We start from the raw sequence: 27,820 nt of genomic DNA, 5'->3' as shown, positions 1-27,820 counted from the left end.
CCAAGGGGAAGGTAGCCATTAAAACTTTAGGAGAACCTCAGAGTGATTCTTCAACACTCTGTATCAGCATTCCACCCTCACCCTAAATTGCCCAGTTTTTAGAGATAGTAACATTTGAATTCATCTGGGTCGCCTTGATGACTTCTCAGAATAGTGCCTAGATAGAGTCATTAGTGAAAGGACAGTACTTAGCACAGCAATGGTCTGAGGAGGTTAAAATGCGCTGTACGCCCTGTTGGAGGGAAACAGGTAACCTCCAGGATGGGAACGCGTCCTGCAACGCCAGGTTTGGGGCAATTTAGGGAGCCTGCTGCAATGAACCAGAGCGGCCGCCAGGTGGTACTCAAGGATTAGGATCGCGGCGGACTTCCGGCTCCCCCCTCGACAAGCAAGTAACCAAAGCTGTCGCTTACCGGACGCTTTCTTTCCGCGACTCCCAGTTGCGAGGTGAACACTCATACTCGCTTTGAGTGGATTCAGGCACTGGCCCAGAAGAGCAAGTACTTCGCGGTCGACGTCTCCACACATGCGCGGCACGGCGAGGGCGCTGACTGGGCCCGGGAGGGGCGCGGGCAAGGACCCCGGCCATAGGCCACCGCGCGGGGCGGGAGGGGGCGCGGCGAGACCCGCAGCTAGCAAACCGCGCCTCGGCCCTTGCGGTGGCCCCATAGCCGGGACAAAGGCTCGGGAGGGAAAGCGAATGTTCCTTAGATTGTCCGACTGCTAGCAACCCGTTTAGGACTTAGAGGCTGACAGTAGCGCTCTCCGGGCTCTGCGCGTGTGAATCCAGACCCAAAGTGCAGACAGCCGTGGCGTTTTCAGAGTTAGGAGGCAGTACTTGACAGGGCTGTTTGGTTTTTTCCAGTGCTCAACAGTTGAAGAAGGAACTTGGTACTTGGGGATCAAAGACATGAATTACTCACGGTTTCTCACCGCCGCGAGCGCAGCAAGAAACCCTTCTCCGATTCGAGTCCTGAGTGAGTAGTGGGGATAGTGCCTCTCCTCCTGGGGTGGGTGTGTATTCGGGGTCTCCAAGATTGGCCCCTACGGTCACCTCTTGGTTGTATTTTTTTCGTTTGAAAACTCATTGTGAGCCACCCTTTGGGTGCAAAAATGAATTAGGCACAGTCCTTGTTTTCAAAGAACTCAAGCTGAAGCAGTGATGGAGAGAGGCGCAGGCTGTTTGTGGGACACCTCTTTGGACAGAAGGGGGCATACTATCAGGAAAGGCGCTTTCTGAGATAAAGTGTAGGGGTTAGTGAAAGTGTGCATTTGTGTGTGGAGTTGGATTTGTGTGTGGAGTTGGGAGGGCGTGGTAAATGTGAGAGCAAGGGGTGGGGATGAAGCTTGACAGGCAGGTAGGGGCTAAATGGAGGAGGCCATTTGTTTGTCTGTTATTGTGGCCTTTTGCTTGTCTTCCTGATCCTCTGCCTTCCTGTTGGTCATTTTTGACCCTTTTGCTTCCACCAGCAAGTAGACACAGAAAAAGGTGTTCTGTATGTTTATTTTAGGTTAACATTGTATACAACTTAATAGTTTCCCTAACTATAATGCACACTGAAATATCTCTATCTTTATTAAAAGTGTTTCTTCTTCTCTTCCACGTTTATTGTAGCTGCTATATTGAGCAAGGCACCAAAATCGCTCATCTCCTTGGCTCCTGGAGCACCAAATCCGAACACTTTTCCTTTTAAGACTGCTAGTATCACCATAGAAAATGGAAAGACGATCCAGTTTGGAGAAGAAATGATGAAGAGAGCGCTTCAGTATTCTCAAAGTGCTGGGTAGTTATCAATAGATAATATAATTACATTGGGTCATTTTCACAAATGATGTGCAAAGCTCCCTGATAGAATGACTTATGTCTTCTTTTAACTGGGTGTTCAATAGTTAGGAATATTTGGGGAAAATATTTCAAAGAATAATTAAGAGTAACAGGGATGTCAGACACTTCTTAACACTCCTTAGTAACTGCTCCTTAATCTTAAAATAGAGAAGGCTTCTGGAATGAAGCACCTTTTGAGCTGAATCTGAAAATATGAGGAGATAACTGAGTGAAGAAGCAGATTGGGAGAAAGAAGGAGGGTTAAACAGGAAACAACAGCAGCAATTTCAACTCCAAGGGAAATTTTCTAATAATGATGTTCCCTTTCTTAACAGGCTACTGTGCACATATATTCCCATCATAGATTCAAGGGTCATTAATTTCTTTTCTTAAGGCAAGCTGGAACCCATATCTTAAGACTTTCTTTAGCTGGTCTCCTTCCAATGCTAAAAGATAATTTATGACAAGTCCATAAATTATACTTTATTAAAGCCTTCTTTGATCTTCAATTGAAAAGAATATTGAAATATATATTACATATGTGAATTATATGTATGAAATACATAAGACTTTTCTTTGCATGATACAAAGAACTGATTGAGTCTGAACTTCTAGGTAACTTACGTATATCTTCCTAAGGAGAGCAAAGAATCAATTATGCAATGAATGTTCTAGTGTAAAAGCATGCAGGCTTTGAGATAAGAAAGATCTGGATTGAAATCCCAGCTCACTCAATCACTGAGTGAATGACTTTACGTGAATTTTTTAATTTCTCTGTTTTGCATCACTTTTTAAATGGGGATATCAGTACTGGCAAAAAGTATTTGAGGGTTAAATTGAATGCAAACAGTGCCTGGTATAAAGCTTCCATTTATTTCCTGTCTATTACAACTATGATTTTTACTACTACAAATTTGAAAATATATTTTATGTTTTAGAATTCCAGAGCTGTTGTCCTGGCTAACACAGTTACAAATAAAATTGCATAATCCTCCCACTATCCATTATCCTGCCAGTCAAGGACAAATGGATATATGTGTCACATGTGGCAGCCAAGAAGGTCTTTCTAAGGTAAGACTGAAAGGAAAAATACCCATAGAATCGAATCTGTTCATAAGTACAGTCATCTCTCACTATAGGATCATATTTTGTGGGTTATTGATATTTTTTCTTGTCTCCCCTAGATTATAAACAGATTCCCTGTTTTAAAGATATAACATATACTGAGAGGTAGGGGTGTGTGTGTGTGTGTTCTGACTGAGCTCGAAAGCCAAGTGGAAATATGTTAAGTTAATCTATCAATATTTCCCTTCAGTTTTCTTCATTGAAAACACAAAGACTTTCAGAAATTATCTGCCCTTAATTTCATTCACCAGCCTGATTTTTCTTAAACATAAATCATATGGTCAATGACCCAGAGCTATGACTCACTAAGAAAAGATTCCCACTGTGAGAAGAGCAATCTCCTACCAAAATCTTAGTAGGACACTCCTTAATTTCATCTGACCCAAAGATTCAGGTTATCTTTGATTTCTGCATTTAGTTATGAAAATTCAGTATGATTTTTAAATTCTTTAGAGGGTATATCCTAATACTTCTGAGATGAAAATGTGATTCCTTTGCATGTGTGTGCCTATCACTGCTTGGATCTTCTCTCCCTCTTGGCTGTGCCTCTTTGGATCTATGTATGTGTCTGTGTCTCTGCTTCTCGCTGGCTTAGCTCTTTCTCTCTCTCAATCAGTTATTCCATCTGCCTCCTTTCTGGGTCTTCTCTTCCACTTCCATTCCCCTTGTCTCTCTTCCTTAACAGGACACAATGTAATTGTGAAGTTTATTTTACTTTTGTGTTCAGTAAGTGATTCTTTATGTCACCTGTTCTTCAGTTAAGAGGAAAAATTTAAATATTTTATAATTCTAACTACAACTTAAGCCAGAGGTAGTCTCCAGGAAAAGCTACAGGCACAGCCTACATTTTTCTCAAGAAGTAGATTTGAATATAGTCCAGCACTTGCACTTGTTTGAAAATCCAAAGATCCTCATGCATAGCAAAAATGATTTGGGCCAAAAATTCTATAAGTAGATACCATCTATTAAAGACATTTAGAAACAACAACAACAACAAGACCAAAAGCCCATCCATGCTACCTCATACTCAACTTTGAGCATCACTGCCTCCTAATGTGCCTGCCAGGATAAACCAATTGCAGAATGCGTTTTGGTAAACTTGTAAATATCATGTTCTTTGAAATAATTTTATATTGTTTGTTTGAATGTTCAGATTGTCTGCCAACAACAGTGATTTTGTTTTGTCAGAGTTAATATTTAGCCCTTCCTTCTGACAGCAGGTAATAATAGCTGACATTTGGCAAAACAATTGCTATATAGAAGGCATTTTGCTAGGCACAGTGAATTTCTTCATTTATTCCTCATGGCAAACTTAAGTGGTAGAGACTCTTATCTCCAATTACTGAATAAGGTAACCAAGAGGTTAACTAACTTGTCTCCTAGTAATTGGCAGAGCCAAGACTTGAACCCAGGCTTCCTGACTTCAGAGCTTGTGCTCTTAATCAGAATGCTATATGGCTTACCTAATTTTATTTTTACAGCCTCCCTTTGTCACTCAGAGTATAACTATAGCATTGCCTTGTACATAGAGTAATTATCTTTCTTTTCCCTGTGACAGAAAAGCATCCAAATAATCTGAAAGTATAATCAGCACAATAAATACAAATTAAAAAGTGAAAAGTCTGTGATAATTGTGATTTGGCCTGCTAAGATCATTTTTGCCTGCCTTATTGGGTTGATAGTGTTAGAGTGAATATTTTACAGAAACACTAATGACCAGGTATCTGTTAAGCTCATGTAGGCAACCCATAGGCAAATTCCTGCCCACAGAATCATAGGCCAATGAAAATGTAATAAAGTTGCAACAAATGCATGTTTGTGGGACATAATTTTCTTTCAAAATAAAGAATTCTAGTAGATCTCTCCATTTATTTAGGTTTTCTTTAATTTCTCTGAGCAGTGGTTTGTGCTCTAGTGTTAATGTTTTATTAGGTTTTGTTTTGGTTTTGCCTCAATTAGAAGTTTTTTTAGTAAGAATCCTAATTTACAGAGTTTTAGGTGGTTTCTTTGGTATCTAACTTGCTGTACCCCTTCTCTAGCATAGGGAAGCTTATTATTTCTTGTAGTCCTTTCAGGGACCTACGGTTACCTGGACACAAAATACATGGGACTTATATTTTGGGGAGTGGTAAAAGATAGAGTAAAAGTTTTACCAGGAGATAGTAAGAGCAACTTTTAACTTTTTTTTTTATGCAATTTTATTGAGATATAATCACATGACATACAATCATTCAAAGTGTACAATCAATTCTTCACAGTATCGTCATATAGTTGTGCTTTCATCATCACAAACTTTGAGCATTTTCATTACTCCAAAAAATAAAATTAAAATTAAAAAGAACATCCAAAACATCCTGTTCCCCTCCTCCTCCCATTGTTCATTTACTTTTTTTAATACAGTTTAATTGAGATATATTCACACACCCTACAGTCATCTACAGTGTACAGTTATTCACAGCACCATCATACAGTTGTGCGTTCCTCACAGAATCAATTTTTGAAACTTTTCCTTACTCCAAAATAAAAATAAAAGCAAAAAAGAACATCTAAATCTTTCTATCCCCTCCATCCCACCCTATTCTTCATCTGATTTTTGTCCCCATTTTTCCACTCATCTATCCATACACTGAATAAAGGGAGTGTGAGCCACAAGGTTTTTGCAGTCACACTATGCAATCTACATAGTTATACAATCGTCTTCAAGAATTAAGGTCACTGGGTTGCAGTTCCACAGCTTCAAGTATTTCCCTCTGGCCGTTCCAACACACTAAAGACTAAAAGGTGATATCTGTATAGCGCATAAGAACGCCCTCCAGAGTGACCTCTCGACTCCATTTGAAATCTCTCAGCCACTGGAACCCTACTTTGTTTCATCTCTCTTCCCCCTTTTGGTCAAGAAGATCCTCTCAGTCCCACAGTGCTGGGCCCAAGCTCATCTCCAGGAGTCATTTCCCATGTTGCCAGAGAGAGTCACACCCCTAGGAGTCCCATCCTGTGTAGGGGAGAAGGCAGTGAGTTCACCTGCCCAGTGGGCTTGGGGGGGATGGGGCACATCTGAGCAACGAAGAGGCTCTCTGGGGAGGACTTGTAGGCACAATTATAAGTGGGTTTAGCCTCTCCCTTGCAGCAACTAGCCTCAGGGGAAAGCCCCCAGATCGAGGGCTTGGCCCACCAAATTGTCAGTCCTCAACGTCTGCAGGAAAATCAGCAATAGCACAGGTGGGGAAGTCCAACACTTCAGCATTTCTCCACAGTTCCTCGGGGGACCCCACAAATGCACTTTTACTCTCTGCCCATATCACTCTGGGATGTGTCTGGATTTCACCCCAGCCTGTACAATCTTACCAAATCCCGCTTCCCATTTACCGCTTCTTGCACCTATGGTGTTCAAAGAAAGTGATCATAGAAGTTAAATTATCTAGTGTGCTACAGAAAATATAGATCCTGACTCAGATAAACATCAGTAAGAGCAACTTTTAGAAGTTCCTTTTGATAATAAAAGCAATTCTTATATGAAGTTGGAATCAGGTTTCCATTCCTATTTTTTGCCTTTTGTTTTGTTTTGCTTTTTTAAATAACCATGCCCCCTCCTTTACCTCACTAGCCCTTTGGTTTGCCAAAATAGTAAGCAGTACAAAAAGATACAGGCATGGTACAAAAGGAAATACTAACTTCTCATGAAATATAAAATGCTCACCCAAAAATCAGGAGATAAATAAAGAGGGCCTGACTGCAGTAATCATCACTGGTGCCATGACCTAGAGATGACGTTATTTCCAGACTTGTCCACTTCTCTTTTGGATAAATAGCAATTTGGGCTAAATCTGGCCAAAGTCCTTTTCATAATCCTACCTAAGTGGATAAAGTTTGTGTTATACTCAATCCTAATTTTCAACATTCTAGAAATAGTCATCCCAAGTATCACAAGTAAAAGACTCGAGTTTCTCAAGTTAAAAGCAAAAGTCCAAATAATCACTATGAATCTTGATGGGATGGCCTTGAACAGTGTCACGATATCTCTCTGTCTCAAAACCAAAATGAGAAGAAATAAATTCTGATTATATACAACTGTGAAAGCTCAGGGATTCCCCTCCCCCAATAGCAAGGGGAATTAACTTGGACTTCGCCATATATAACTCCTGTATCTTTGAAGGAAAGGAAATTTATATGTCCCTTGCTAAGAGTGATATTTAACTTAGATCGTTTCCACAAATTATCTATTTTGATTTTGAAAGTGGTAACGTTCTGTTATACTAGAAGAACTCTGGCCTTTATGGCTACAAGATTATTAAATTTTCAGCAAGGTTTCCTGCTTTAGGAAGAAACATGGAATTAGTGTGAGGACTTGGAAAGGCCATTACAGGCCAAGAAATCTGGACTCCCTTGTTTAGGAAAGGGGCTATTGTCAGAACTGGAACCAGAGGCCAGAGCTTTCTGCTTAGCAAATAAAAGTAAGCTAAAAAATTTAAATAGAAAAAAAAAAGAGCAATGTAATTATATAAAATAGTAAAATGAAATGTTAAAAAGAGACATGATAATTAGGAAATGAGTTAAAGTTTAGAGATAATAAAAGAGAACTAGTTAAATAAAAGCTATGAAAAAAGAGAAAATAAAATTTTAATATAGTAGTCTAATATATAGTAGTCAGACTGAGGCAAATACAAATGTTCAACAGGATTTCTATTAAGTTGTCTTCTCAGGTATTACAGACTGATATCTCAAATCTGAGAGCAAAATTCTTGGCCACCTGCCCCTTTCTAACTTGTCAATTGCTACTTTTATATATGCTAACAATAATAAAAACTATTTTTGAGCTCCTATTTGAACTGGTTCCAAGAATTCCACAGATGTAACCTCCATTGGGTATTTGGTTCCCCTCAATAAAGAGGGTATGCCTATCATCCTCAGTTTCATCTGTTTGTTTTTCTTTTCTTTTTCATGAATAATTAGTGCTAGATAAAGATTCTTTACATTCAGTCTTCACATCTAGATAAAATATTACTCTTATTTATTTTAAACCACAGTAACTTTCTATTCACATAAATATGAAAGCTATAATCTGGATGGTTTTAATGAGTTTTTAATAAAATTATTATTACAGACTATTGTAGCAATAAAAATCTCTATAATTTTTCACCCGTTTTTGTATTTAATTAGGGAACATAAAAGGATTGGTTATTATTTGAGTTTTTGCTTGGAGAGAAGCATTTGTGATTCCATGGATTAATATGAAAAAGTCCCTTTCAATGAAATTCTTTTCTTAGGAAGGTATACTATAAACACTTCTTCCAGAAAGATGCTCAAGACAGTCTCTTCCATTTCTATCGCAATATCAGATATATCAAAGAGAGGATAGCATTGATGGCCAAATACATCAATAATTTGCTTATTTGAAGATGTGCTTATGACAGGACTTAGTGGGAATCTAGGTTTAATAATTCACTTTTTTTCTCCAGGATCAATGTTATTTTAGGCTCTTGTGTTTCTGTCTACATCTGTCAAGCAGTGCTGCCAGATGATGAACCATCCTCCTTTGTAATTTAGGATATTTGACATTCATGTGTCCCTAATTGATGTGGAAAATGTGTATAATTAGAATTGTTTTCTATTGATAATGCACATGCCAACCAAGTGAATTCTTTGGTCCCAGGATGCCCTGTAAAGCTTTGATTAATAAGGAATTTTTCAAAGGAGAACTGTTTTTCATAAGATGCCAAAAGCCCATAAAGAAAAGGTACATTGAACATCCCAAGCCAAACTGGGGAGCAAAAGTCAATTGATAATGGCCCTACTGTTTGTTGTGAGATGTAGGTTGTTAAAATAATAGGAAAGAGAAGTTTGAACTGGGAATTGTAAATGTCACAAAGTAAGAGGGTGTTTGTTTTGTAACTGCATGACCCAGTCATAATAGACCTCTTTGATTTAGGCTGGAAAATTGTTGTCTCGCTCTAATGATGTCTTTGGGCATCATGTTGTCTGCAAAATCGACTAAGATTTTCCAGACTTTACTTACTCTAAATATCCTTGAACCCTGCGGACCTTTCCATTCTTTCTGAAACACTTCTCTTGGCTCCCACAGCACTATGCTGTGTGGCTCTCTTTCAGCCCCTTTGCTCTGTCTCGTTTGCAGTATCGTCCTCCATCTAGCTATTATTTGCTAGAATTCCTCCAGGCTCAGTCCTCGACCCTCTTCTCTACTCAATCTATTCACTTTCTCTAGGTACCTCCATTCACACCTATGTGATCAACATGTGCAAATAACTCCCAAGCTCCTTCCAAATCCGTTTGTCCACCTGTCCACCTTACACCAACACAGGATATTTTAAAGGCACTTCAAACTGAAAAGACCCCAAAACACACTCATCTTCTCTCTCAGATATAAACTTTTTTCAATTCTGTTTTTCGGTGAATGGCACCACCATCTATTGAGCCCCATAGCCAGAAATCTAGGAGTCATCTTTAGCACCTTCTTCTCACTCCCCTATAGTCCATTATCTTGTTCTGTTGGTTTTCATTTCCTAAATACTTCTCAAACCTACCCCCTTCTCTCCAATTCCACCCCCATTACTCTACTTCAGACTACCCTTATCTGTAACCAGAACTACAGCTGTAACTTCACAATAATCTTTCCACATGTATTGTCACTCTTTTATTCTTTCATAGTGCATCAAATGATCTTTTCAAAATGCATATCGAATTATGGATGGGGCTACCCCTCCCCACTCCCTTGCTTAAAATTCTTACTGGCCCCCCTTTGCTTGAGTGCTGTATGGAGACCTGCTCTGCCTCGAGCCACAGAATTCCTTCAGTTCCTCAGAATGTACCTGTGGTCACTCCCTACACCAACTCATCTCTTCTTCCAGGAAGCCTTCCCTGAACGCCCAGACTAGGCCAGGTTCTTCTACAAAGAGTTCTTATAACTATGTACACTTAATAGGACTCACCTCTGTGTTTAACTATATATTTATGTTAGCAATTATTTGATGAGTGCCTGTTCTCCCAGTGTGCTCTTAGCACCATGAGGGTAAAAACCTTGTCTACGTTGCTTATTACCTTACCCAGGCCTGGCTTATAGTACACATTCCATAAATATTTGTTCAGAGGAGAAATAAAAGGAATAAATGAATTTAAGAAGCCAAACAAGTGATGGCCTTTTTCACATTACCATAGAACAGTGGTTAGCAAACTATGGCCTGTAAGCCAAATCCAGCCCTCTACCTGATTTTGTAAATAAAGTTTTATTGGAATACAGTCACACCCATTTGTTTACATATTGCCCATGACTGCTTTCCAGTTACAACCACAGAGCTGAGTTGTTTCAACAGAGACACTGTGGCCCACAAAACTGAAAATATTTATTATATGGCCTATTAAAGGAAAAGGAAAAGTTTGCCAACCCCTGCCCTAGTTTCCTAGGAACTCAAACTAAAAAGGGGGATTCTGATAATGGAAACACCACTATCACAGCTAACCTGTGCTTCTTTTGTTAGGTGTTCGAAATGCTCATCAATCCTGGAGATAACATTCTCCTAAATGAACCTGTCTATTCAGGAACACTTCAAGCTGTGAGTATACATCTTTCTTATAATAATAAGAAGAAGAAACCATTGCACATTTATAATTGTCTTTGTCCCTTTAAAATTAAAATGGCGTTTTTCATCAGTAAACAAGATAATCTTAAATGATATATGTGAAATACGTTAAATGTACCTTTTTCCTTATCAATATGTTTCTTTTTAGAAATACATATTTATAGATGCTAAAATTAAGTTGTGGAAAGTCATGTCTGATTTTCCTAATATTTTACTTAAGATGTGACTTATTTTACAAAAATTTAGTTTTAATTACTATCTTTTATTACCATCTGCATAAGTATAAGCATATTATATATGAATTTAATATAGCTATAGGCTAATGTATAATTAGGGCTTTCTACTCCAGTGTTAAATTAATGGGACTGTAAAATCCAGAATGAAGAACCTAATCATCTGGCTCTGCTTTACACTGTTCAGACCACACTAATGAGAATGAGGTTTGTTTTAGGGTAGATAGTTGTCCAAAGAGGAGCAGATTCAGAGAAGAGCAACCAGAGTGAATAGGGAATTGGAAACCATGCCATGTGATGAATGGTTTAGGAACTGCAGCTGTTCTCCCCAAAAAGCGAAGACTCAGCAAAGACGTGAGAATTGTCCTCAAGTGCATGAAAGTTAGCCATGGGACAGAAGAATTAGATTTATCTGTGCATGTCCTGAGGTTGATAGAACATGGGTGGGGGCAGGAGGGCTACAAGGAAAACAACTTCAACTCAATATGAGAACTTTTAACAGCCAGCCTCACCTGGCTGCCTCAGGAGGTCAAGCATTCCCCTTCACTTCCAGTGACCAAACACAGACTCAGTTGTCACCCAGCACAGAAGTTGTGAAGGTAATTCTAGCTCAGACAGAGGAACTGAATGAGATGATCTTCATGCTCTTTTATTTCTAACTTCATGGATTCTTTTTCTCCCCCCAAATTTAATGTTATCTTTGTAAAAGTCAAAATATAAACAATCAGCTATTAATGAAAGGCATATCTTCTCAGTACTCCTAAATGGGGATAAAATTGACATTTAAAAAATTGCTTTCTCTTAATGATTGGATACTGTTCATTATTTATTTTCATTAACTCCCAAGACTTAAGATTACATAATGCCAATAAATGTAAAAGTGGTGCTTGCATACACAGCATGCGTATACCCTCGCACTAATATTTTCACATACACAAGCAATCTGTGTCAACCCATGAAGAAAGATGCTAATAAGCAATATGTGTTCATTTTATGGCCCAATATTGATTTTTTTTCCGTGGTAAATGTGCTTTATAAGTCTAAGTCCTTTTAAATTTGTCATAAGGAAGGTCTGGATTATTCCCATTTAGTGTGTAATTCCACATTGACTGCTATAAAGGGTATTTCTTTTCCTTTGAAAACTTTCCTGAGGACCTGAATCAATTATAGCTATTTCTTAAGTTCCATTTTTTTTTCCTTAATGTTCATCCATGAATGAGATCTCACAAGATTTGTATAAAACTATGTCTTTGTACAAGTCCAGTTCAGCCTTAGCAGTTGGTCAGATATTGAAATACTTCCTTACTGCTTGGTGAGCTGCTGCCCTGTCCCTCATAGGGCCCTATCACTGCTCTGGCTTCCCTGGCCCACCCCCAGGATGACTCTGAACTTCCCATGATCCAGGGTTAATGCCGGCCTAGCAGGGAGCCCCAGGATCCTGCCTCAGCCTGCATCTATGTTCTGATGGATCAGTACCCATGCTACAGCCATTGTTAAATATTTTGAATATTACCTCTGCTTATAACTACTTTATGAATCAGTTTAGCAGGTGTATGCATTTTGTTATTCATTTACTCTGTCAAAACATATTCATCAACAGACACCTACTTTATGAGCAGTTCTAACTTTATAGAGAATTCAGTCAGAAGAGGCTAGATTATACTGTGTACAAATGATCACTATGTCTCAGTGGCTTAGAGCTACAAAGAAAGGTTTATTTCTCATATCCACTGCAGATCAGCTGCAGGTCTATTCCTTGTCATCATCCTTCCAAACCCCAGGGTGGTGGAACCAGTCTTTATCTGGAACACTGCCAGTCTTGTAGCACAAGGAAAAGAGATGTAGAGAACCACAAGCTGTACTCTTAAAGCTTCTACTTTGAAGGGACACAAATCACTCTGGTCACAGTTTATTGTCCAGAGCAAGACACATGACCACACCTGACATAACAGATAGTAATGGTAGTGGAGAAAAAATGGATCGATTTCTTCATCTGGGAAGAGACAGGATATTATTGAACAATAATGGAATCTACCCCAGGGGAACAATAGGATTAGAATATACAACCTCAACCCTCTGGAGTTATAGCCAAGTGTAGGTTTGTATATGTTTAAGGGCATAAATGGTAATGTTCTCAGTTAGTATAAGAAAATTCAATGGCACTTAACATTTTATAATCATGTCTGACTCTCGTGTTTTCTTTTTCATGTGTGTTTAACAGCTGCATCCACTAGGCTGCAACATTATTAATATTCCCAGTGATGAAAATGGGATTATTCCAAAGTCCCTCAAAGAAATACTTTCCAAATGGAAACCAGAAGATTCACAGAACCCCACAAAAAAGACCCCCAAATTTCTTTACACTGTCCCAAATGGCAACAACCCTACTGGAGTTTCATTAACAAGTGACCGCAAAAAGGAAATCTATGAGGTATTATAAAAGAATGTGCTGTGCGGACATGTTCCTATTTCTTTTTAAATTTTTATTAGAGTGTTGTGCAAGTTCCCTTTCTTATTAACCTCTGACTTTCAAAAAAGATAATTATTACTTAAAAGAAATCATCTATGCCACAGGTCCTAATAAATTTAGACACAGTAGATTACAACAGCCTTTGTTAACTGCTTATGGGATTTTTCTTTTCTCTTAATTGATGTTTTTATATAAAAGAAAAAACGTTCTTGGCCTACTGTTCAATTTTATGAGGTTATTTCATATTTGGCCCCAAGACTGATTTTCATTATTTTATATTTGTGTTTTTAACTTGTCTCTTCTCCTTCCTTCTCCTTGTCATCTTAGCTTACAAAGAAATTATTGAAAAATAAGAGGAATGCTCCTTTTGAAAAATCTGTTTTCAACATCTGACTATACCTAGTTTCTCACTATAAACCTTTTTTTAAGTATCAAATACGTATTGAGCTATACAGAAATATTTTTAAAATAAGAGAAATGCACCCTTGTAAAGTCTCTTTTATGTACCTGATTGCTCCCTGGCTTTTCACTACATACTGCTTTTTGAAATGTGTCTTCTTAGTTTCTTAGCTGCTAAAGCAAATACCATACAAAGGGTTGGCTTAACAACAGGAATTTATTGGCTCATGGTTTCAGAGGCCAGAAGACTTGCTGCTTCCTCCTCGGGTCAGTGTCTTCTGGCTGGCTGGCAATCTTGGGGTTCCTTGGCTTTTCCGTCACATGGCAATGCCCATGGCATTATCTTCTCGTTTCTCTTCCAGGTTCCATTGACTTCCATCCTGGCTGATCTCTTTGGCTTCTTCTCTGTGTCCAATTTCCTTTATTTATAAAGACTTCAGCCATATTGGATTAAGGTCCGCCCTTATTCGGTTTGGGCACACCTTAGCTGAAGTAACCTCATCAAAAAGTCCTATTTACCATGGGTTTACACCCACAGGAATGGTTTAAGATAAAGAACATGTTTTCGAGGTCCCTAATTCCAAGGTACCACAAGTATCAAACACATTTTAAGCTATTTATGATCATGTGCAATAGAATCATAAGAAATATTTCAAGTAGTTTCTTTTACTCCTAAAATATGTATGTTCAAAAAATTGTCTTATTCTTATTTTTCACATTCTCCAGAGCTCTCTCTTAAGTTCTCTTTTGCCCATAGCCCCATCCAGTTCCATAACTATAAATTCTATTCTGTATGATGACTCCTGTACTGTCCAGCTCCTACCTCTCTTCTGAACTCCAGACTTCTGTATCTAACTTCCTACTTGATAATTTCCACTTAGATGTCTAATAGGCATTTCATACTCAACTTGGCCAAAACATAACTCTTGATTTTCCCCAGCTCCACCCCTAACCTTCCATTCACATCCCATTATATTCTCTGTCTCTATAAATACTACCACATGTACAATTATCTTTTGTTCCTTTCCTTTCTGTCCTCCCTCCAGCCGCACCCCTTACATTCAATCCATCCTATGACCTCTTCTACCAAGTTTATCTAAATCCATCTGTTTCTCTCCACCACCATTATAATCACCATCTTTTAAGCCACATTTCCTGTCACTCCACTACTATAACAGCCTCTTCAGTGGACCCCTGCTGCATCCCACTCTTGATCTCTTATTCATTCTTCGCACAGCAGCCAGTCATGTCCTTCCCTGCTGAGATGTAAATGTAAAGCCAGTCACGTGTTCCCTTGTTTGGAATCCTACAGTGGCTTCCCCTCGTAGTTAGAATAAAATTCATGTTCCTTTATCTGCCTTGCAAAGCTAGGTGATCTAGCCAATCTATCCTATAACCTCATCTCTTATCCTTCTTTGCTTTTGCCCACTTGTTCTAGCTACGCTCACCTTCTTCCTATCCCTTAAATGTGCCAAGTTTTTTCTCACCCCTGGGCCTTTGAGCTCCTCTCCCCTCAGTCTAGAGTCCTCTTCCCAGATATTTGCACAACTGGCTCCTTCCTTTCATCCTCAGTTCCAGTGTTACCACACCAGGAAGGGCTTCACCATAATTCAACCTGAAATAACTGCCCTGTTACTCTCTCTCACACATTACTCCATTTTAATGCTCTGCCTAACACTTATAACCCCCCATTTAATGTTTCCTCTATTCATAACCTGCTGGTTTATGGATAGTCTGTCTCCCCAACCAGAATGTAAACTCCATGAGAACAAGAGCCTTTCCTACTTGTTCATCTCTTTTGTCTTCATTGTCTAGACTCAATAAATCTTCTTGAGTGAGTGAATGAGTAGATCCAAAATATTAGATTCCAAATTATTTTAATTTTAGGTAATTCTTAAGAAATAAATATATTATTTTTACCTTTTTAGCTGGCAAGAAAATATGATTTCCTCATAATAGAAGATGATCCTTACTACTTTCTCCAGCTCAACAAGGTAAGTTATAATGTGAACTTATTTCACTATTAGAAGATAAGTTGTCATAAGTTATTGCACTACATCTGATTTTAGCTTGAGAGAGCTGAGTCAGAACTAACCCACCTTGACATTGAAATTAAGTCGATTATTATTAATTTGCTACTACTTCAATTTTTCATCTTTCAGCTTTATTTTGGAATTAGTGCTATTCATTTTTGGTATCACTGCTCATCTCAGAAATCAATCACCTTCAAAATAGTAGCTGGCTCTCTGTATAGACTGAATCAGGGCTGATGGTCATCTTTAACTCCAAATCCTGATTCAGAGCTTCTTAAACATCATACCTGGGATGTCAGATGGGTTTTATCTTGGTTGTCCACTTCAGTCTCTTGGTAGCAGCTGCCTGGATGATGTCTTGGAAAGGATTGAAAAACTGTGTGTAAGCTGAAAAAGAAAGAGAACTGTGCTCAATTGGTAATGTCCTTCATAGACACAGGAATGTGCCACATATTCATTGTCCCTGTCATTCATGTCCTCGATCTTATCTGCAGGATACTGTGTTGTCAGATTCTTTCTCACTACCTATGTGTGCTGCCTTTCATGATTACTGTTTCTGAACAGACATGTATAGTGGTACAGACTCCCAAAGCCTGATTCCTTAAAATCCAGCACTATGCATTCACCATCTTCATTTGTTCTTGATATTGCAGAGAGCATGTACTTTGATTCCATCCTCACTTTCAGTTTACAGAAAAGAAACAAGAATTCTTTATTTCTCTTATCTAGTTTGCCTGAATATTACTTCTGCTACCTACCCTCCCACTCTCAGCAAGATCTTGGCTCCCTTTCTTGTTTGCATCCACTTTCATAGTAGATATTGAAATCGGTATTCCATGTTGACCAAATCCCTCCTCTTCATTTCTTATCTTCATCATTTTATCTTTCCAGTTGGTTCTCAGGGTTAGCATTCTCTCTCTAAACTATCCTGAATACAGCTGACCCTCTTCATTTTTACCTTATCCAAACTAGTTATTTGTGATTCCTTCCTCTAAATCTGTTAATCCTGGGTTCCAACTATGGGGACAAGGAGGGACTTTTTGAGGTTTCCCTAAATTCATAATAATGGCACCTTCAGCAAATGATAAAAGCTCTTTCTTATGTGGGTTTTGAAGAAGCCCTGAAGACAGACAGATGCTAATAAAAGATCATGCTTCTCTGTTTCAATAGTCCCTTTTAAAGGGTGGAGATAAAGGTAATAGAGAGGGTTGTGCTACTATTATCCAATTTATGCCCTCTCCATTTGGTGTACAAAGTAATCATACTGCAATAAACAGAGTTTTCAAACCAACAGTTTTTTTGGTTTTGTTTTGTTTTTTTCCACTTTAAGTCCCGGACACCAACATTTCTTTCCATGGATGTTGATGGTCGTGTCATCAGAGCTGACTCTTTTTCAAAAGTCCTCTCCTCTGGGTAAGTCCTCATTTCTCTATCTAAAGGAGATAGAGACTGTATTCCAGTATCTTTTCATCCAAATAAGTTTTTTCATTTAAGATGTTTATATTCCATTTGTCCTAAAATACCTGTTTGATTATTAATATTAACATAGGCCTTTTTTCCCTCCATTTGTCTCTAGCAGTCAAAGTTACTTGATCATTAATCTGAAGTTCTAGTGGGATTCGTCAGGTTTTTGGTTTCATATATTTAAAACAGAACATTTGAAAATATCTGGTCAGAGTTGTGTTTTAAATGTACATATTAATTTAAATTTTTATTTTAAATAAGAAGTAGATAGTTTTATTATAATATTTTAATCATCTAGAGTCATTCGTCCCAGGTCACAACTCATTCTGTAATAAAATCATTAAACTAGTATGTATTAATTGTTAATACATGATTAGTTTCATGCCTTTTCTCTTTTTGTGTAGGTTAAGAATAGGCTTTATAACAGGTCCAAAACCCTTAATAGAGAGAGTTATTTTACATGTGCAAGTTTCAACAATGCACCCCAGCACTTTTGCACAGGTAAGGAGAATTTAGCAAATAGACATTTTTTTAAAAAAAATCAGATAAGATTAGTGTCACAGTCCAAGAGGGCTTTTGTGTCTAAAGGACTAAAGAAAGCACCAGGCGCATTCTGAGATGTGAGCTTTGATTATGGGGCTTACCTACAGGGTGGAGAAGTCGAGTCACATTACCCTGAAATCAGGAGCTTCTCTGAATGGATTCAGGAGCCGCTCTGAATGATGGCGAGTTCAGAGCACGATGTGGAAATAGTCTGCCCTTTGGGGGGCTGTGTAAGCTTGTTATAAGGGCTTGACATTCCAATGGGTGTGAGAGCATAAGGCGGGGAGTGGAGTGTCCTGCAATCAACAGGGAAGAACGGAGGATTATAGATTATTTTGTAGATAACAGTATCTCAGGGAGTCTCAGGGAGAAGGTAGTTTTGGGTATAGATTACATTTAGCACCTGATATTACAAGGAAAATAGGTCAAACCTTGACTTTTCTAGGTCAAGCAAACTGCTGTGTGCAGTCTTCAAGACACTTGGGGACCCAGGGATCCCATAATTAGAAAATAGATGTTGGCAAATAAGGTTGAGTTATGGTGCAAGAAGGAAAAAATTACTGATATTGAATCACCAGGTCCAATATAGTCTTAATTATAGGACCTGATCCCCCAGATGTTTCCTCTGGGAATCAAATGAGATTTGAATTAACCTGGTTTTATTTGGAGGCTTAGCCCAAACTCCTTGGGGATCAATGTATCATTCATCTCGTGTTCCTTGCATCTAGCTTTGGAATTTGTTATGAAAACTTTGTTGAATGAACAAACTAAAACTGAACATGATGAAGTAATATAACTTTGGCTTCATTGCCTTAGAATCTTTCATGAGACCAAGGATTCCAAACCTACCTGATGACTCCTGTTTGCCTCCATTGCTCGTGTGCTAACCTCCCCTAAAGAAACTAATTGGAATGTATTTTAACTAGAATAAAGTAAAATTGATTTTTGAGAATATGAATTTCCTTACAACCTTTGGGAAGTTTTGGGATCCATCCCTAATGCAATCTTTTTTTTTTTTAATTAATATTTATTGAGATATACTCACATACCATGCAGTCATACAAAACAAAGCGTACATTCAGTTGTTTACAGTACCATTATATAGTTGTGCATTCATCACCAAAATTAATTTTTGACATTTTCATTAACACACACACAAAAATAATAAGAATAAAAATTAAAGTGAAAAAGAACAATTAAAGTAAAAAAGAACATTGGGTGCCTTTTTTTTTTTTTTCTTCCCCCATTTTTCTACTCATCTATCCATAAACAAGACGAAGGGGAGTGTGGTCCATATGGCTTTCCCAATCACATTGTCACCCCTCATAAGCTACATTTTTATACAATCGCCTTTAAGATTCATGGGTTCTGGGTTGTAGTTTGATAGTTTCAGGTATTTACTGCTAGCTATTCCAATTCATTAGAACCTAAGAAGGGTTGTCTATATTGTGTGTAAGAGTGCCCACCAGGGTAACCAGAGTGAGATTTTGGAATCTCTCTGCCACTGAAGCTTATTTCACCTAATGGAATCTTGAGAATCAGCTCTTAAGGCTAGACTTGCTACTGAGGAACTCGAATGGAAATTTTTGCATAGAAAAGGGCATGTGTTTAATATTTTATATTCCATACAGTGCAGATGTATATATTTCCCCATGTTTTACCATGTTGGGGACTTTTCATTTTTTTTTTATCTGTTATCAATAAAACTTCACTATCCACTTATAACATTTAGAACTGCCAAATCTAATATGTATTTGGAGATTAAAATTCTCCAAAGACATTTTATGTTTAGAGAGGCAGTGTAGAGTGGTAACTGATACCATGGATCTGCAGCCAGACAACCTGACTTTGAGTCTGGGCTCTGAGTCTAGCTGTGTGGCCTGGAAAAGGCTTATTTTAACCCTTGCAACTTAATTTCCTTGTTGGTGATGTAGAAATAATAACTTGCCTCACAAGATTATTGTGAAGATTACGTTAGTTAAAATATATTAATATTTCAGAAGAAGGCCTGGAACCTAACAAGCACTATGTAAGCATTTGTTATTTTTATAATTGTTGTTGCCATTGTTATTAATTAACATTTATTAATCTTATGGAAGATTGCACGTAATCATAAGTGATTTGCTTTTACATTTGGCAACACATTTTAAGTGATGAACCATGACATTTGTTACTGTTTTATCTCTTCTAGCTTCTGATATCACAGCTTCTACACCAGTGGGGAGAAGAGGGCTTTCTGGCTCATGTAGATAGGTATTGATTCATTTGTTAAAATGTTTGTAGGTAACATAGTAGCCCAGTGGACATAGTACAGAGCACCCAGAGTATTGATTTATCACTCTCCCTTTCTGCTTATCTTAAGGTGGGCAATAGGAACAGTCCATTAAAAGCAAAATGTCTTCAAGTTTTATTAGCTCTTGACCTTGAAAGTCTTACCAGGAGTATCCAAGGTAGGAGTGGAGGATGTATTCTTTGAAAGCAATCCTCACCCACTAAGGAGGTAATCTGACATTCCCACCAGGGGATTTACTTTTTTAACTGATTTAGAGGGCATACTACTCATATATGTGAGTATTTTATTGAACAGTCAATTAGCCACAAGGGACACATGACACAGGAATTGGCTTAAGTATAGATGATTGACAACACAATTTGCCTAAATAATCAGTATATTAGTGCAAGTTATGAAATTACTTTATTTATGAATATGTGGCACTGTTTAGGCCATTCGGAAGTAAAGAAAAATGGAGTATCATTTCCCAGACCAGTGGATTCATCATTTCAATAGTGGGGTTTTCTGTGATCCTACATCTTCTACCCTGCAAATGACAAACATTATGTTGAAGAACTAAACATATATACTAATCCTGCTACTTCTATTAGAACTACATTTTAGATTCCATACTTTACTTAGAAATGGACTTGACTTTATTAGTTTTCATTGGAAAAATGCAGTGGGAAAAATGTTAACCACAAGATGGGTCAATAAATATGTTCTACTCTCTTATCAAACATTCAACATTTTAATCAAGATAGAAAAGAAATTCTTATAAACTCATAAGACCCAATGCTATTTTTAGTTCTGCAATCAATGTACTGAACACATCCTTTTCATTGTTTTCTTCTTCTAGGGTTGCTGATTTCTATAGAAAGCAGAGGGATGCATCAGTGGAAGCTGCAGAGAAGTGGCTGAGTGGTGAGTGGAATGTACATCTGAAGCATCCTTTCTTTGTGGTTAATAGTAGCACCAATATGAGAGGGTACATGTTATTTTTGTAATCCCAATGGAAAAGAAATGAATCCAGGAATATTCTTGCCAAGAAAATGTTATCCTATAAATGATCTTAAAAGTAACAGTCTGCAACCCTGGCACAGTTTTCCATATCTCTGCTACACCAGTCTGCTGCAAAGAATTTGTGGTTTTAAAAAAATCAATTAGTCTAAAACTCATCCAAAGGGTCCTAGCACCACCCATCTGTGCTGACCACCTGCCTCACAGTGCAGGGTCTCACGAGCCAATTTCTGACATCTGCTCACCTACTGTTGACCAGGAGCAGCACCACATAGCCTGGTGCTTACATGGAGGCTGGCAGTGGAGCCCAGTCGGACGGACAAGGGCAAAAAGCACAAGAAGTGCAAGTCAGATGGACACCTCTGTGAGGAGCATGTAGTGAAGCCCTTGAAGCTGGGCTTCAGATGAGAGGGAACAGAGTCACCAAGCTCTCCACAGGCAGCTCAGGGCATAACTCAAGCCTCTTCAATGACAAAAAATGATCATGAGAACCCCGAGGATAGAAAGCAGTAAAGGGGAAAGAAAGGAGAGAGGAACGGTCCAGGAAAAGAAAGAGGGAGAAAAGAAGCAAGGTCGAGAGTATGTGGAGGAGGAGGCAGAAAAAGACCCCCAGCATCAGACCCGAGACTGGAATTGTCCCCTCAGAAGCCTCTCACAAGTTCTTGAGCTAAACAAGAAGTAGAGCAGACAGCTCTTTTAGAAGCTTTGAATCAACTGATGAGACAATTTACAGAGAAAAGACCCAAGTGCTTTCTTTTCAGTTCTAGTGACTGATATTATTGTTCCCAGCTAATCCATGACATCAAACACCCAATAGATTTTAGAACCATGAACAAAAAGAAGAAGAACAATGACTACCAATCCACAGAAGATCTAAAGGATAACTTCAATCTAATGTGTACTAATGCCATCATTTACAACAAACAAGAGACCGTTTGTTATGAAACAGCAAAGATGCTTTTGCACTCAGGGATGAAAAGTCAGCCAGGAAAGAATTCAGAGCCAGGAGCAGAGCATAGACTTCAGGGAGTACTTGTAAAAATACTCAAAAGCAGAGCAGACACCTCACAGAGAATCAAGAACAGTGGCTGCTGGCCAAGAGAAAGGGAAGACTCTGGAGATGTTGAAGACCAAGCCTTCAAAAATCCCAATAAGGAAAACAAAAAGAAAGGCAAAGATATGCTTAAAGATAAACTTATAAGCAATAATTTAGCAAGAGAGCAGAAGTAGAGTGACCACATCTTGAAGGAATCTGCAGGAAGGCTGACCAAGTGGCTAGTTAATGGTCAGTGCAGATTTGAAAGAAGAAAGCCAGATGGAACAACAGCATTGGGACTTCCCCGTTCTGTGGCTCCCATAGTAAGAGAACCTGGCGACTGTCCTGACAACAGGGAATGGCAGCTGGATGACTCAAGCTAGAGTGAATACTTTGTAGAGATGCAAAGAAGATAAAAGGAAAAAGTAACTCTAATGTTATATTTGACTTATGGATCCTTCAATTCTTACACACGACATTATGACTCCACATTTGCAAATATCAGTCAGCACAATTCTGAATTAATATACTCAACCTGTGGGGAGAACATTGTTTTTTCTAAGCGATTTCAGCACCTGTGAGCTTTTGGCTGTATGCCCAGATTATCCATATATTATGGCAAATAGTTTGTCAGATGTCTGGTTGGTTCTTTTTGTTTTTGTTTTTGTTTTTAACAAAAGGAGGGCATTCTAGAACACAACAAAAGACAAGAAACAAGTTACTGTATAAAGATAAAATAGTACAATCTAAGGCAGATCTCATAAATTATTTACCTTCTAATCAGCCTTCTAATTAACCATATTAATAATTTGTCTAATATTATCTTTTGCTAATTTGATTACAGGATGGCTTAAGTGTAATTTTTTAACATGGAAGAAAGTCAAATGAATTTACATGCTTTAATTATATCATTTAAAATGCTATGAATAACAGTAAAATACAAATATCAATTCCTCAACCTAGAAAGTCTTGCTAAAAACAGAATTATCTTTTTGATAAGAGTACTATTTTACCACTTCGAATAGTGGAATCAAAGAAAAAAATTTAATCAGTAGCAAGAGTTCTTTCTTAAAAAAAGATAGTAATTAAAATCAAAATAATTATCCTTCCTTCTTGATTTCTCTATCCTAATACTCAATAAAGCCTGCAAATGTGTCTGGAATTCTTGAATTGTAAGTACTTCTTTTCATAATTAATTACATTCTTAAAGAAATTCTAATCCATTGAACTTTTAAACTATTATGTAAATGATAGGATTTATTGAAACACTGGAAGACTAAAAAGTCTTGAAAAAATCCTCTTCTAAAATTGAAACAGCCATATTTGTCTTAAGTGTGGTTCTCACTGAAGAAAGGAGGGAAAGACACTAGATTCCTTGCAGTACCCTAAGACTGACTAAAACTGTAAATACTCACATATGAACTGTTCTGTCTCCCTCCCTCTTACCTCTTCACTTACTCTTTGAAATAAAACCCAGAACATCAACTTTCAGGGCTCATGAAATTATATTTTTTGACATGCTATCATTGAAGAAACTTTTTCAGAAACAATGGTTTACAGTTACTGCACTATGTCATTAAGCAATATATTTGATATCAAAAAATGGCTATGGAAAATATTTATTCTCTTTTGTTTGTAGGTTTGGCAGAATGGCATGTTCCTACTGCTTCCATGTTTTTATGGATTAAAATTAAGGGCATATCTGATACGAAAAAACTGATTGAAGAAAAAGCCATTAAGAAACAGGTAAAATAGAGGGGAAAACTAAAAGAAAAGTTATACTTTTTCTTTAAAGTAATTCTTTACTTGAATAAAAATGAACAGAGTTGTTTTTTATTGTCCACCACCCCAACTCATAATATTTTAATATCAGATATGCTGCCTCATTATTAAAATCATGATGCATTACATAATTATTCAACTGGTCCAAATTAATGGAAATAAAGTCATTGTATCATCCCAGCCACGGATTAGCTTAGTAAAGAGCACAGTCTCTGGAATCACACTCCCTGGCTTACTGGATATGTGGCTTTGGGTAAGTTACTTACCAAGCCGAAGCTTCATCTGTGCAATGAAGATAAGAAGAATCCCTCTCTTGTAGGTTGCTATGATGATTAAATAGGTTAATATGTGCAAAGCACTTGGACTAACACCTGACACATAGAAAGGATAGCTTGATAATGATTAACCATTAGTATTTAAAATAGAGGGATTTTTTTTCCTGATTACGAAAGTAAAGCAAACTCATGGTAGCAAATTTGAAAAATTCATAAAAGTATAAAGAAAAAATTTTAAATAACCCATAATTTTCCCACCCAGATTTTGTGACCATTTGTGAAAATTTTCTTGAAGAGCTTGTGTATATTCTTCTCTTGTTTTTTGCTTTGTAATTATTTTACATGGTTAAAATTCATAGAAAAGTTTGTATCCTGCTTTTTTCACTAAAAATTAACTCACAAGAATTTTTGCTAAGTTTTAAATTTTCTCCTTTTATACTTATATCATAAATCTACTTAGATTTCATTTTGGAGCATTAAGTTGAAAATCTAGTTATTTTTGTTACTAAATAAGTTATCCCTTCTCCATTAATTGATTCCTTTATCATATTGTCAGTCTTTGATACACTAAGATCTATTTCTAGGATCACATTTGTCTTTAAGCAGTAAATAGACAAGAGCAGGTTAAGTTGACAATAGCATAGTACATGCTACAGCATAAAAGACAAAGTAGTGTGGAGGTTAGCCCTAGAGACAGACTGCCTGGGCTCAGTACTTGCTTCACTACCTTGGAAGAGTCACTTATTCTCTCTAAAACCTTATTTGAGGGCAGGACTTGTGCTTTGTTAATTGTTCTCATCTTATTAACAGTGCATGGTAGATATTTAATTAATATTTAACTGACTTATCTCAAAGAATTACATTTTAATATAATAAATCAACGTGACTTTTTTTTGGCTTTTCTATCATATCAATTCCATTGTCATCAAAAGTACTTGGTAAGTGCCTTTGTGTATGTATCTATGAGCTAGGTGCTAAGGATACAGGCTTTATATTTTATTGTAGCTTTTACAGTCTTCTTCATTTATGCCATATATCCTGTTGCTTATACCTTTACATTTTCTAAATAATCTCCCACTTTATAATCACTACCTTAGCCCAGATTTTGATCATCTTGCAAAGAAATTATTACCAATTTCTCCTTCCCTCACAGGTGCTTGCTTCTAGTACATTCCCAAACTTTTCCACTATATTGGGGGTAATGATGGTTTTCATTTCATTGTTAATCCAGACAAAGAAACAATTCCTGTGCCTTGAAATATTTTCCCCCGAGTGCCCCAAACCATTTCACTCCCAACTCATCTTTAACAGGCAGAGCCCAGATTTATACCATATATCAACAGGTAGTTACTTAATGCTTTTGAAGATTATGATCGCACTGGTTAACACTAGCTGCTGTAGAAGATAAAACCCAAAATCTCAGAGGGCGTAACACAATAGAAGTTTATTTCAGTGATGTGATCTATTGGCTATTCTGCTTCAAGCAGTTGTTCAGAGACCCCGGCTTCTTCTGTCTTGTTCTTCATTCTTCAGCATATAGATTCCAAGGTCTCTGCAAAATGGAAAAAGCACAGTAGATCACACATGGGAAGAATTTAGTGGGTCAGACCTAGAAGGTAGCATATATGACTTCCACTCGCATCCATTGGCTAATATTGTTATGTGGCCACACCCAAATAAAAAGAGACTGGTAAATAGAGTGTATTTGTATGCCCAGGAAGCAAAGGAAATGGAATTTGCTATCAGTGAGCTGTCTCTGTCACAGTGGTCACCAAGAGTAACAGTTGTTCCATCGCTCTATCTTGACACGCCACCCTACAACACTTTTTTTTCTCCTTTATGTATTTGTTTCATTTATTACCTTCTTTCAGTTCTTTGAATGCACCCATTTTCTTCCCATATCAGGGTTTTTATTTGCATTCTGTATCTTCTCTCTAAAATACTCTCCCCAGTGTTTTGACTGGTTAACATCTTCTTATCCTTCAGGTTCCACCTTTTAAAACTCACTTCCATATTTGATAACTTGAAAGTGGCATCTCATTATTTTGAGTGTATATTGCCTTTCTAATGAGGTTAAATATTTATTCATGTTTATTACCATTTATATTTATTTTGTAAGCTGAATTTAACCCATTAGAGCTAGAACATTAGTGTTTCTCTTAAATTTTCTGTGCATTGTTTATAGATAGAGCAGAGTTAGCATTTGCTATATTTATTGTAAATATTTTTCCAGTTTCTATTCTTTTAGTTTTGTTTATTGTATGGCAAACAGAATTTCTACGTAAATTGATTTTCCTCTTGCGATTTCTTCCACTGATTTTAAACCAAAAAAAGTCCTTCCTCACTCCAGGATTAGGTTTACCTTTATTTTCTTTTGGTTTTTCTCTAGTGGTAAATCACCTATTTTCCATAAACTTTCCTCAGGTATTAATGATTCCTGGAAACGTTTTCTACGTTGATAGCTCAGCTCCTAGCCCTTACTTTCGAGTGTCCTTTTCTTTGGCTTCTCCAGAACAGATGGATGTGGTGAGTACAGTCTTCTCTTCACAGTAATATCAGATATCAATTCTATTTTTTTTTTTGGTTCATATGTTCATTTTGTTAGTTTCCACATTATTTAATGTCTTCTTAGATTTTTAAAAACCAGATACTAGTTGAAAGGTCATAAACTAACATTAAAAGAAACATTTTACTTTGTAGCTAGACTTCTATGGCTAAATGGCAAGACCAAGTTGAAGTTAGATTTTGTTGTCTTCATATATATTTTCTCAGAATTTAGTGAACAGTGATTACCAACACGTTGTGAAGAGAAACTTTTCCTCCTTCCTTTATGGAAATGACATGAACCAAAAGTACAAATTCATGATAGTTGTCAGTCTCTTTCTTGAAGGAAAAAAATAACAGGATGGGTCAAATAGGATAATATTCTCAAATTAATCACAGAGTCTAGCTTATACCAAAATAACAAGAAGCAAAGAAACAAAATCCTAAGGACGTGTGTCTGGGACTCCAAACAGAAGAGACGTAAATTGAACAGTGCCATTAACCTTGAGAAGAGTTTATACTTACCCTTGAGATGCTCATTTTTGGAGTGTTCTTCATTTACTTGCTTTCTCATATCATAAAATATATATACACTTTATAATCTCATTTTTCTTTATATATTAAGAGTTGGACATCTGAAACTATATAAAAATTATATGCAGGTAAAGATTATATGAAAAATAAAATATGTTGTGGAAAAAAATAGAAAATAATGATCCTGAGGGCTAAGAGAACAAAACAAAAATCCTGGAAATATGATAGACTCATTTCTCCATATGTTAGTGAACACTGATGGCACCTACCCAGATTAAGCTATTAGACTTGACTTGTCATTGCTTTATCTCAATGTAGGAAGGATACTCTTTGTTTGAATCTCTAAAGTTATGACTGACTTTTTCTTACCAGTATCCTATTTCATCTGTTCTCATCTCTTTTCTATTTTAGGCTTTCCAGAGATTGGCCCAACTTATAAAAGAATCTTTATAAATAAACCAAACTAATCATATGACTCCTGGATTTTTCAGATAAAATAGTTTTGTGTTTTAGCAGAAATAAACAGTGCCATTATCCTTACTGATTGGATCAAACATGTCATATCTGAACTAGTTTAACTAGATAACTTTTAAAATGACTTTAAATCTATCATCTTGCCAAAATATATTTATAATCCACTTAGATCTTTTAATAAATTTTCAACTTGCAAAAA

The 27,820-nt window shown here is 37.2% G+C and overlaps 1 protein-coding gene and 1 long non-coding RNA gene across 8 annotated transcripts in view; one reads left to right on the top strand and one right to left on the bottom strand.

Moving 5' to 3' along the window:
* The window catches only part of LOC119530018, an 84,675-nt gene extending 84,152 nt beyond the window's left edge, over positions 1-523 (bottom strand). Inside the window, exon 1 of one of the 2 annotated variants that reach the window (XR_005215998.1) lies at positions 414-523. This is a non-coding gene — a long non-coding RNA (uncharacterized LOC119530018). The remainder of the gene's footprint in view (positions 1-413) is intronic. The other variant, XR_005215999.1, reaches the window with a different exon arrangement.
* AADAT (aminoadipate aminotransferase) lies at positions 379-27,820 on the top strand. Of its 6 annotated transcripts, none has more exons than XM_037831013.1 (14): positions 379-447; positions 866-977; positions 1,616-1,784; positions 2,764-2,896; positions 10,441-10,515; positions 12,997-13,206; positions 15,573-15,638; positions 17,008-17,090; positions 17,546-17,642; positions 19,876-19,937; positions 20,816-20,880; positions 23,652-23,758; positions 26,494-26,595; positions 27,559-27,820. In XM_037831013.1, the coding sequence occupies exons 2-14, from the start codon at positions 911-913 to the stop codon at positions 27,598-27,600; spliced, it is 1,278 nt and encodes a 425-aa protein (XP_037686941.1). In that variant the 5' UTR covers positions 379-447; positions 866-910; the 3' UTR covers positions 27,601-27,820. The 6 variants fall into 6 exon arrangements, with proteins under 6 accessions (XP_037686941.1, XP_037686939.1, XP_037686942.1 ...); XM_037831011.1 differs by having other exon boundaries at positions 392-496; XM_037831014.1 differs by having other exon boundaries at positions 409-500.

Source organism: Choloepus didactylus, chromosome 3, assembly GCF_015220235.1.
Source record: "Choloepus didactylus isolate mChoDid1 chromosome 3, mChoDid1.pri, whole genome shotgun sequence".
Classification (NCBI taxonomy): domain Eukaryota; kingdom Metazoa; phylum Chordata; class Mammalia; order Pilosa; family Megalonychidae; genus Choloepus; species Choloepus didactylus.
This window is presented reverse-complemented; position numbering and strand designations above follow the sequence as displayed.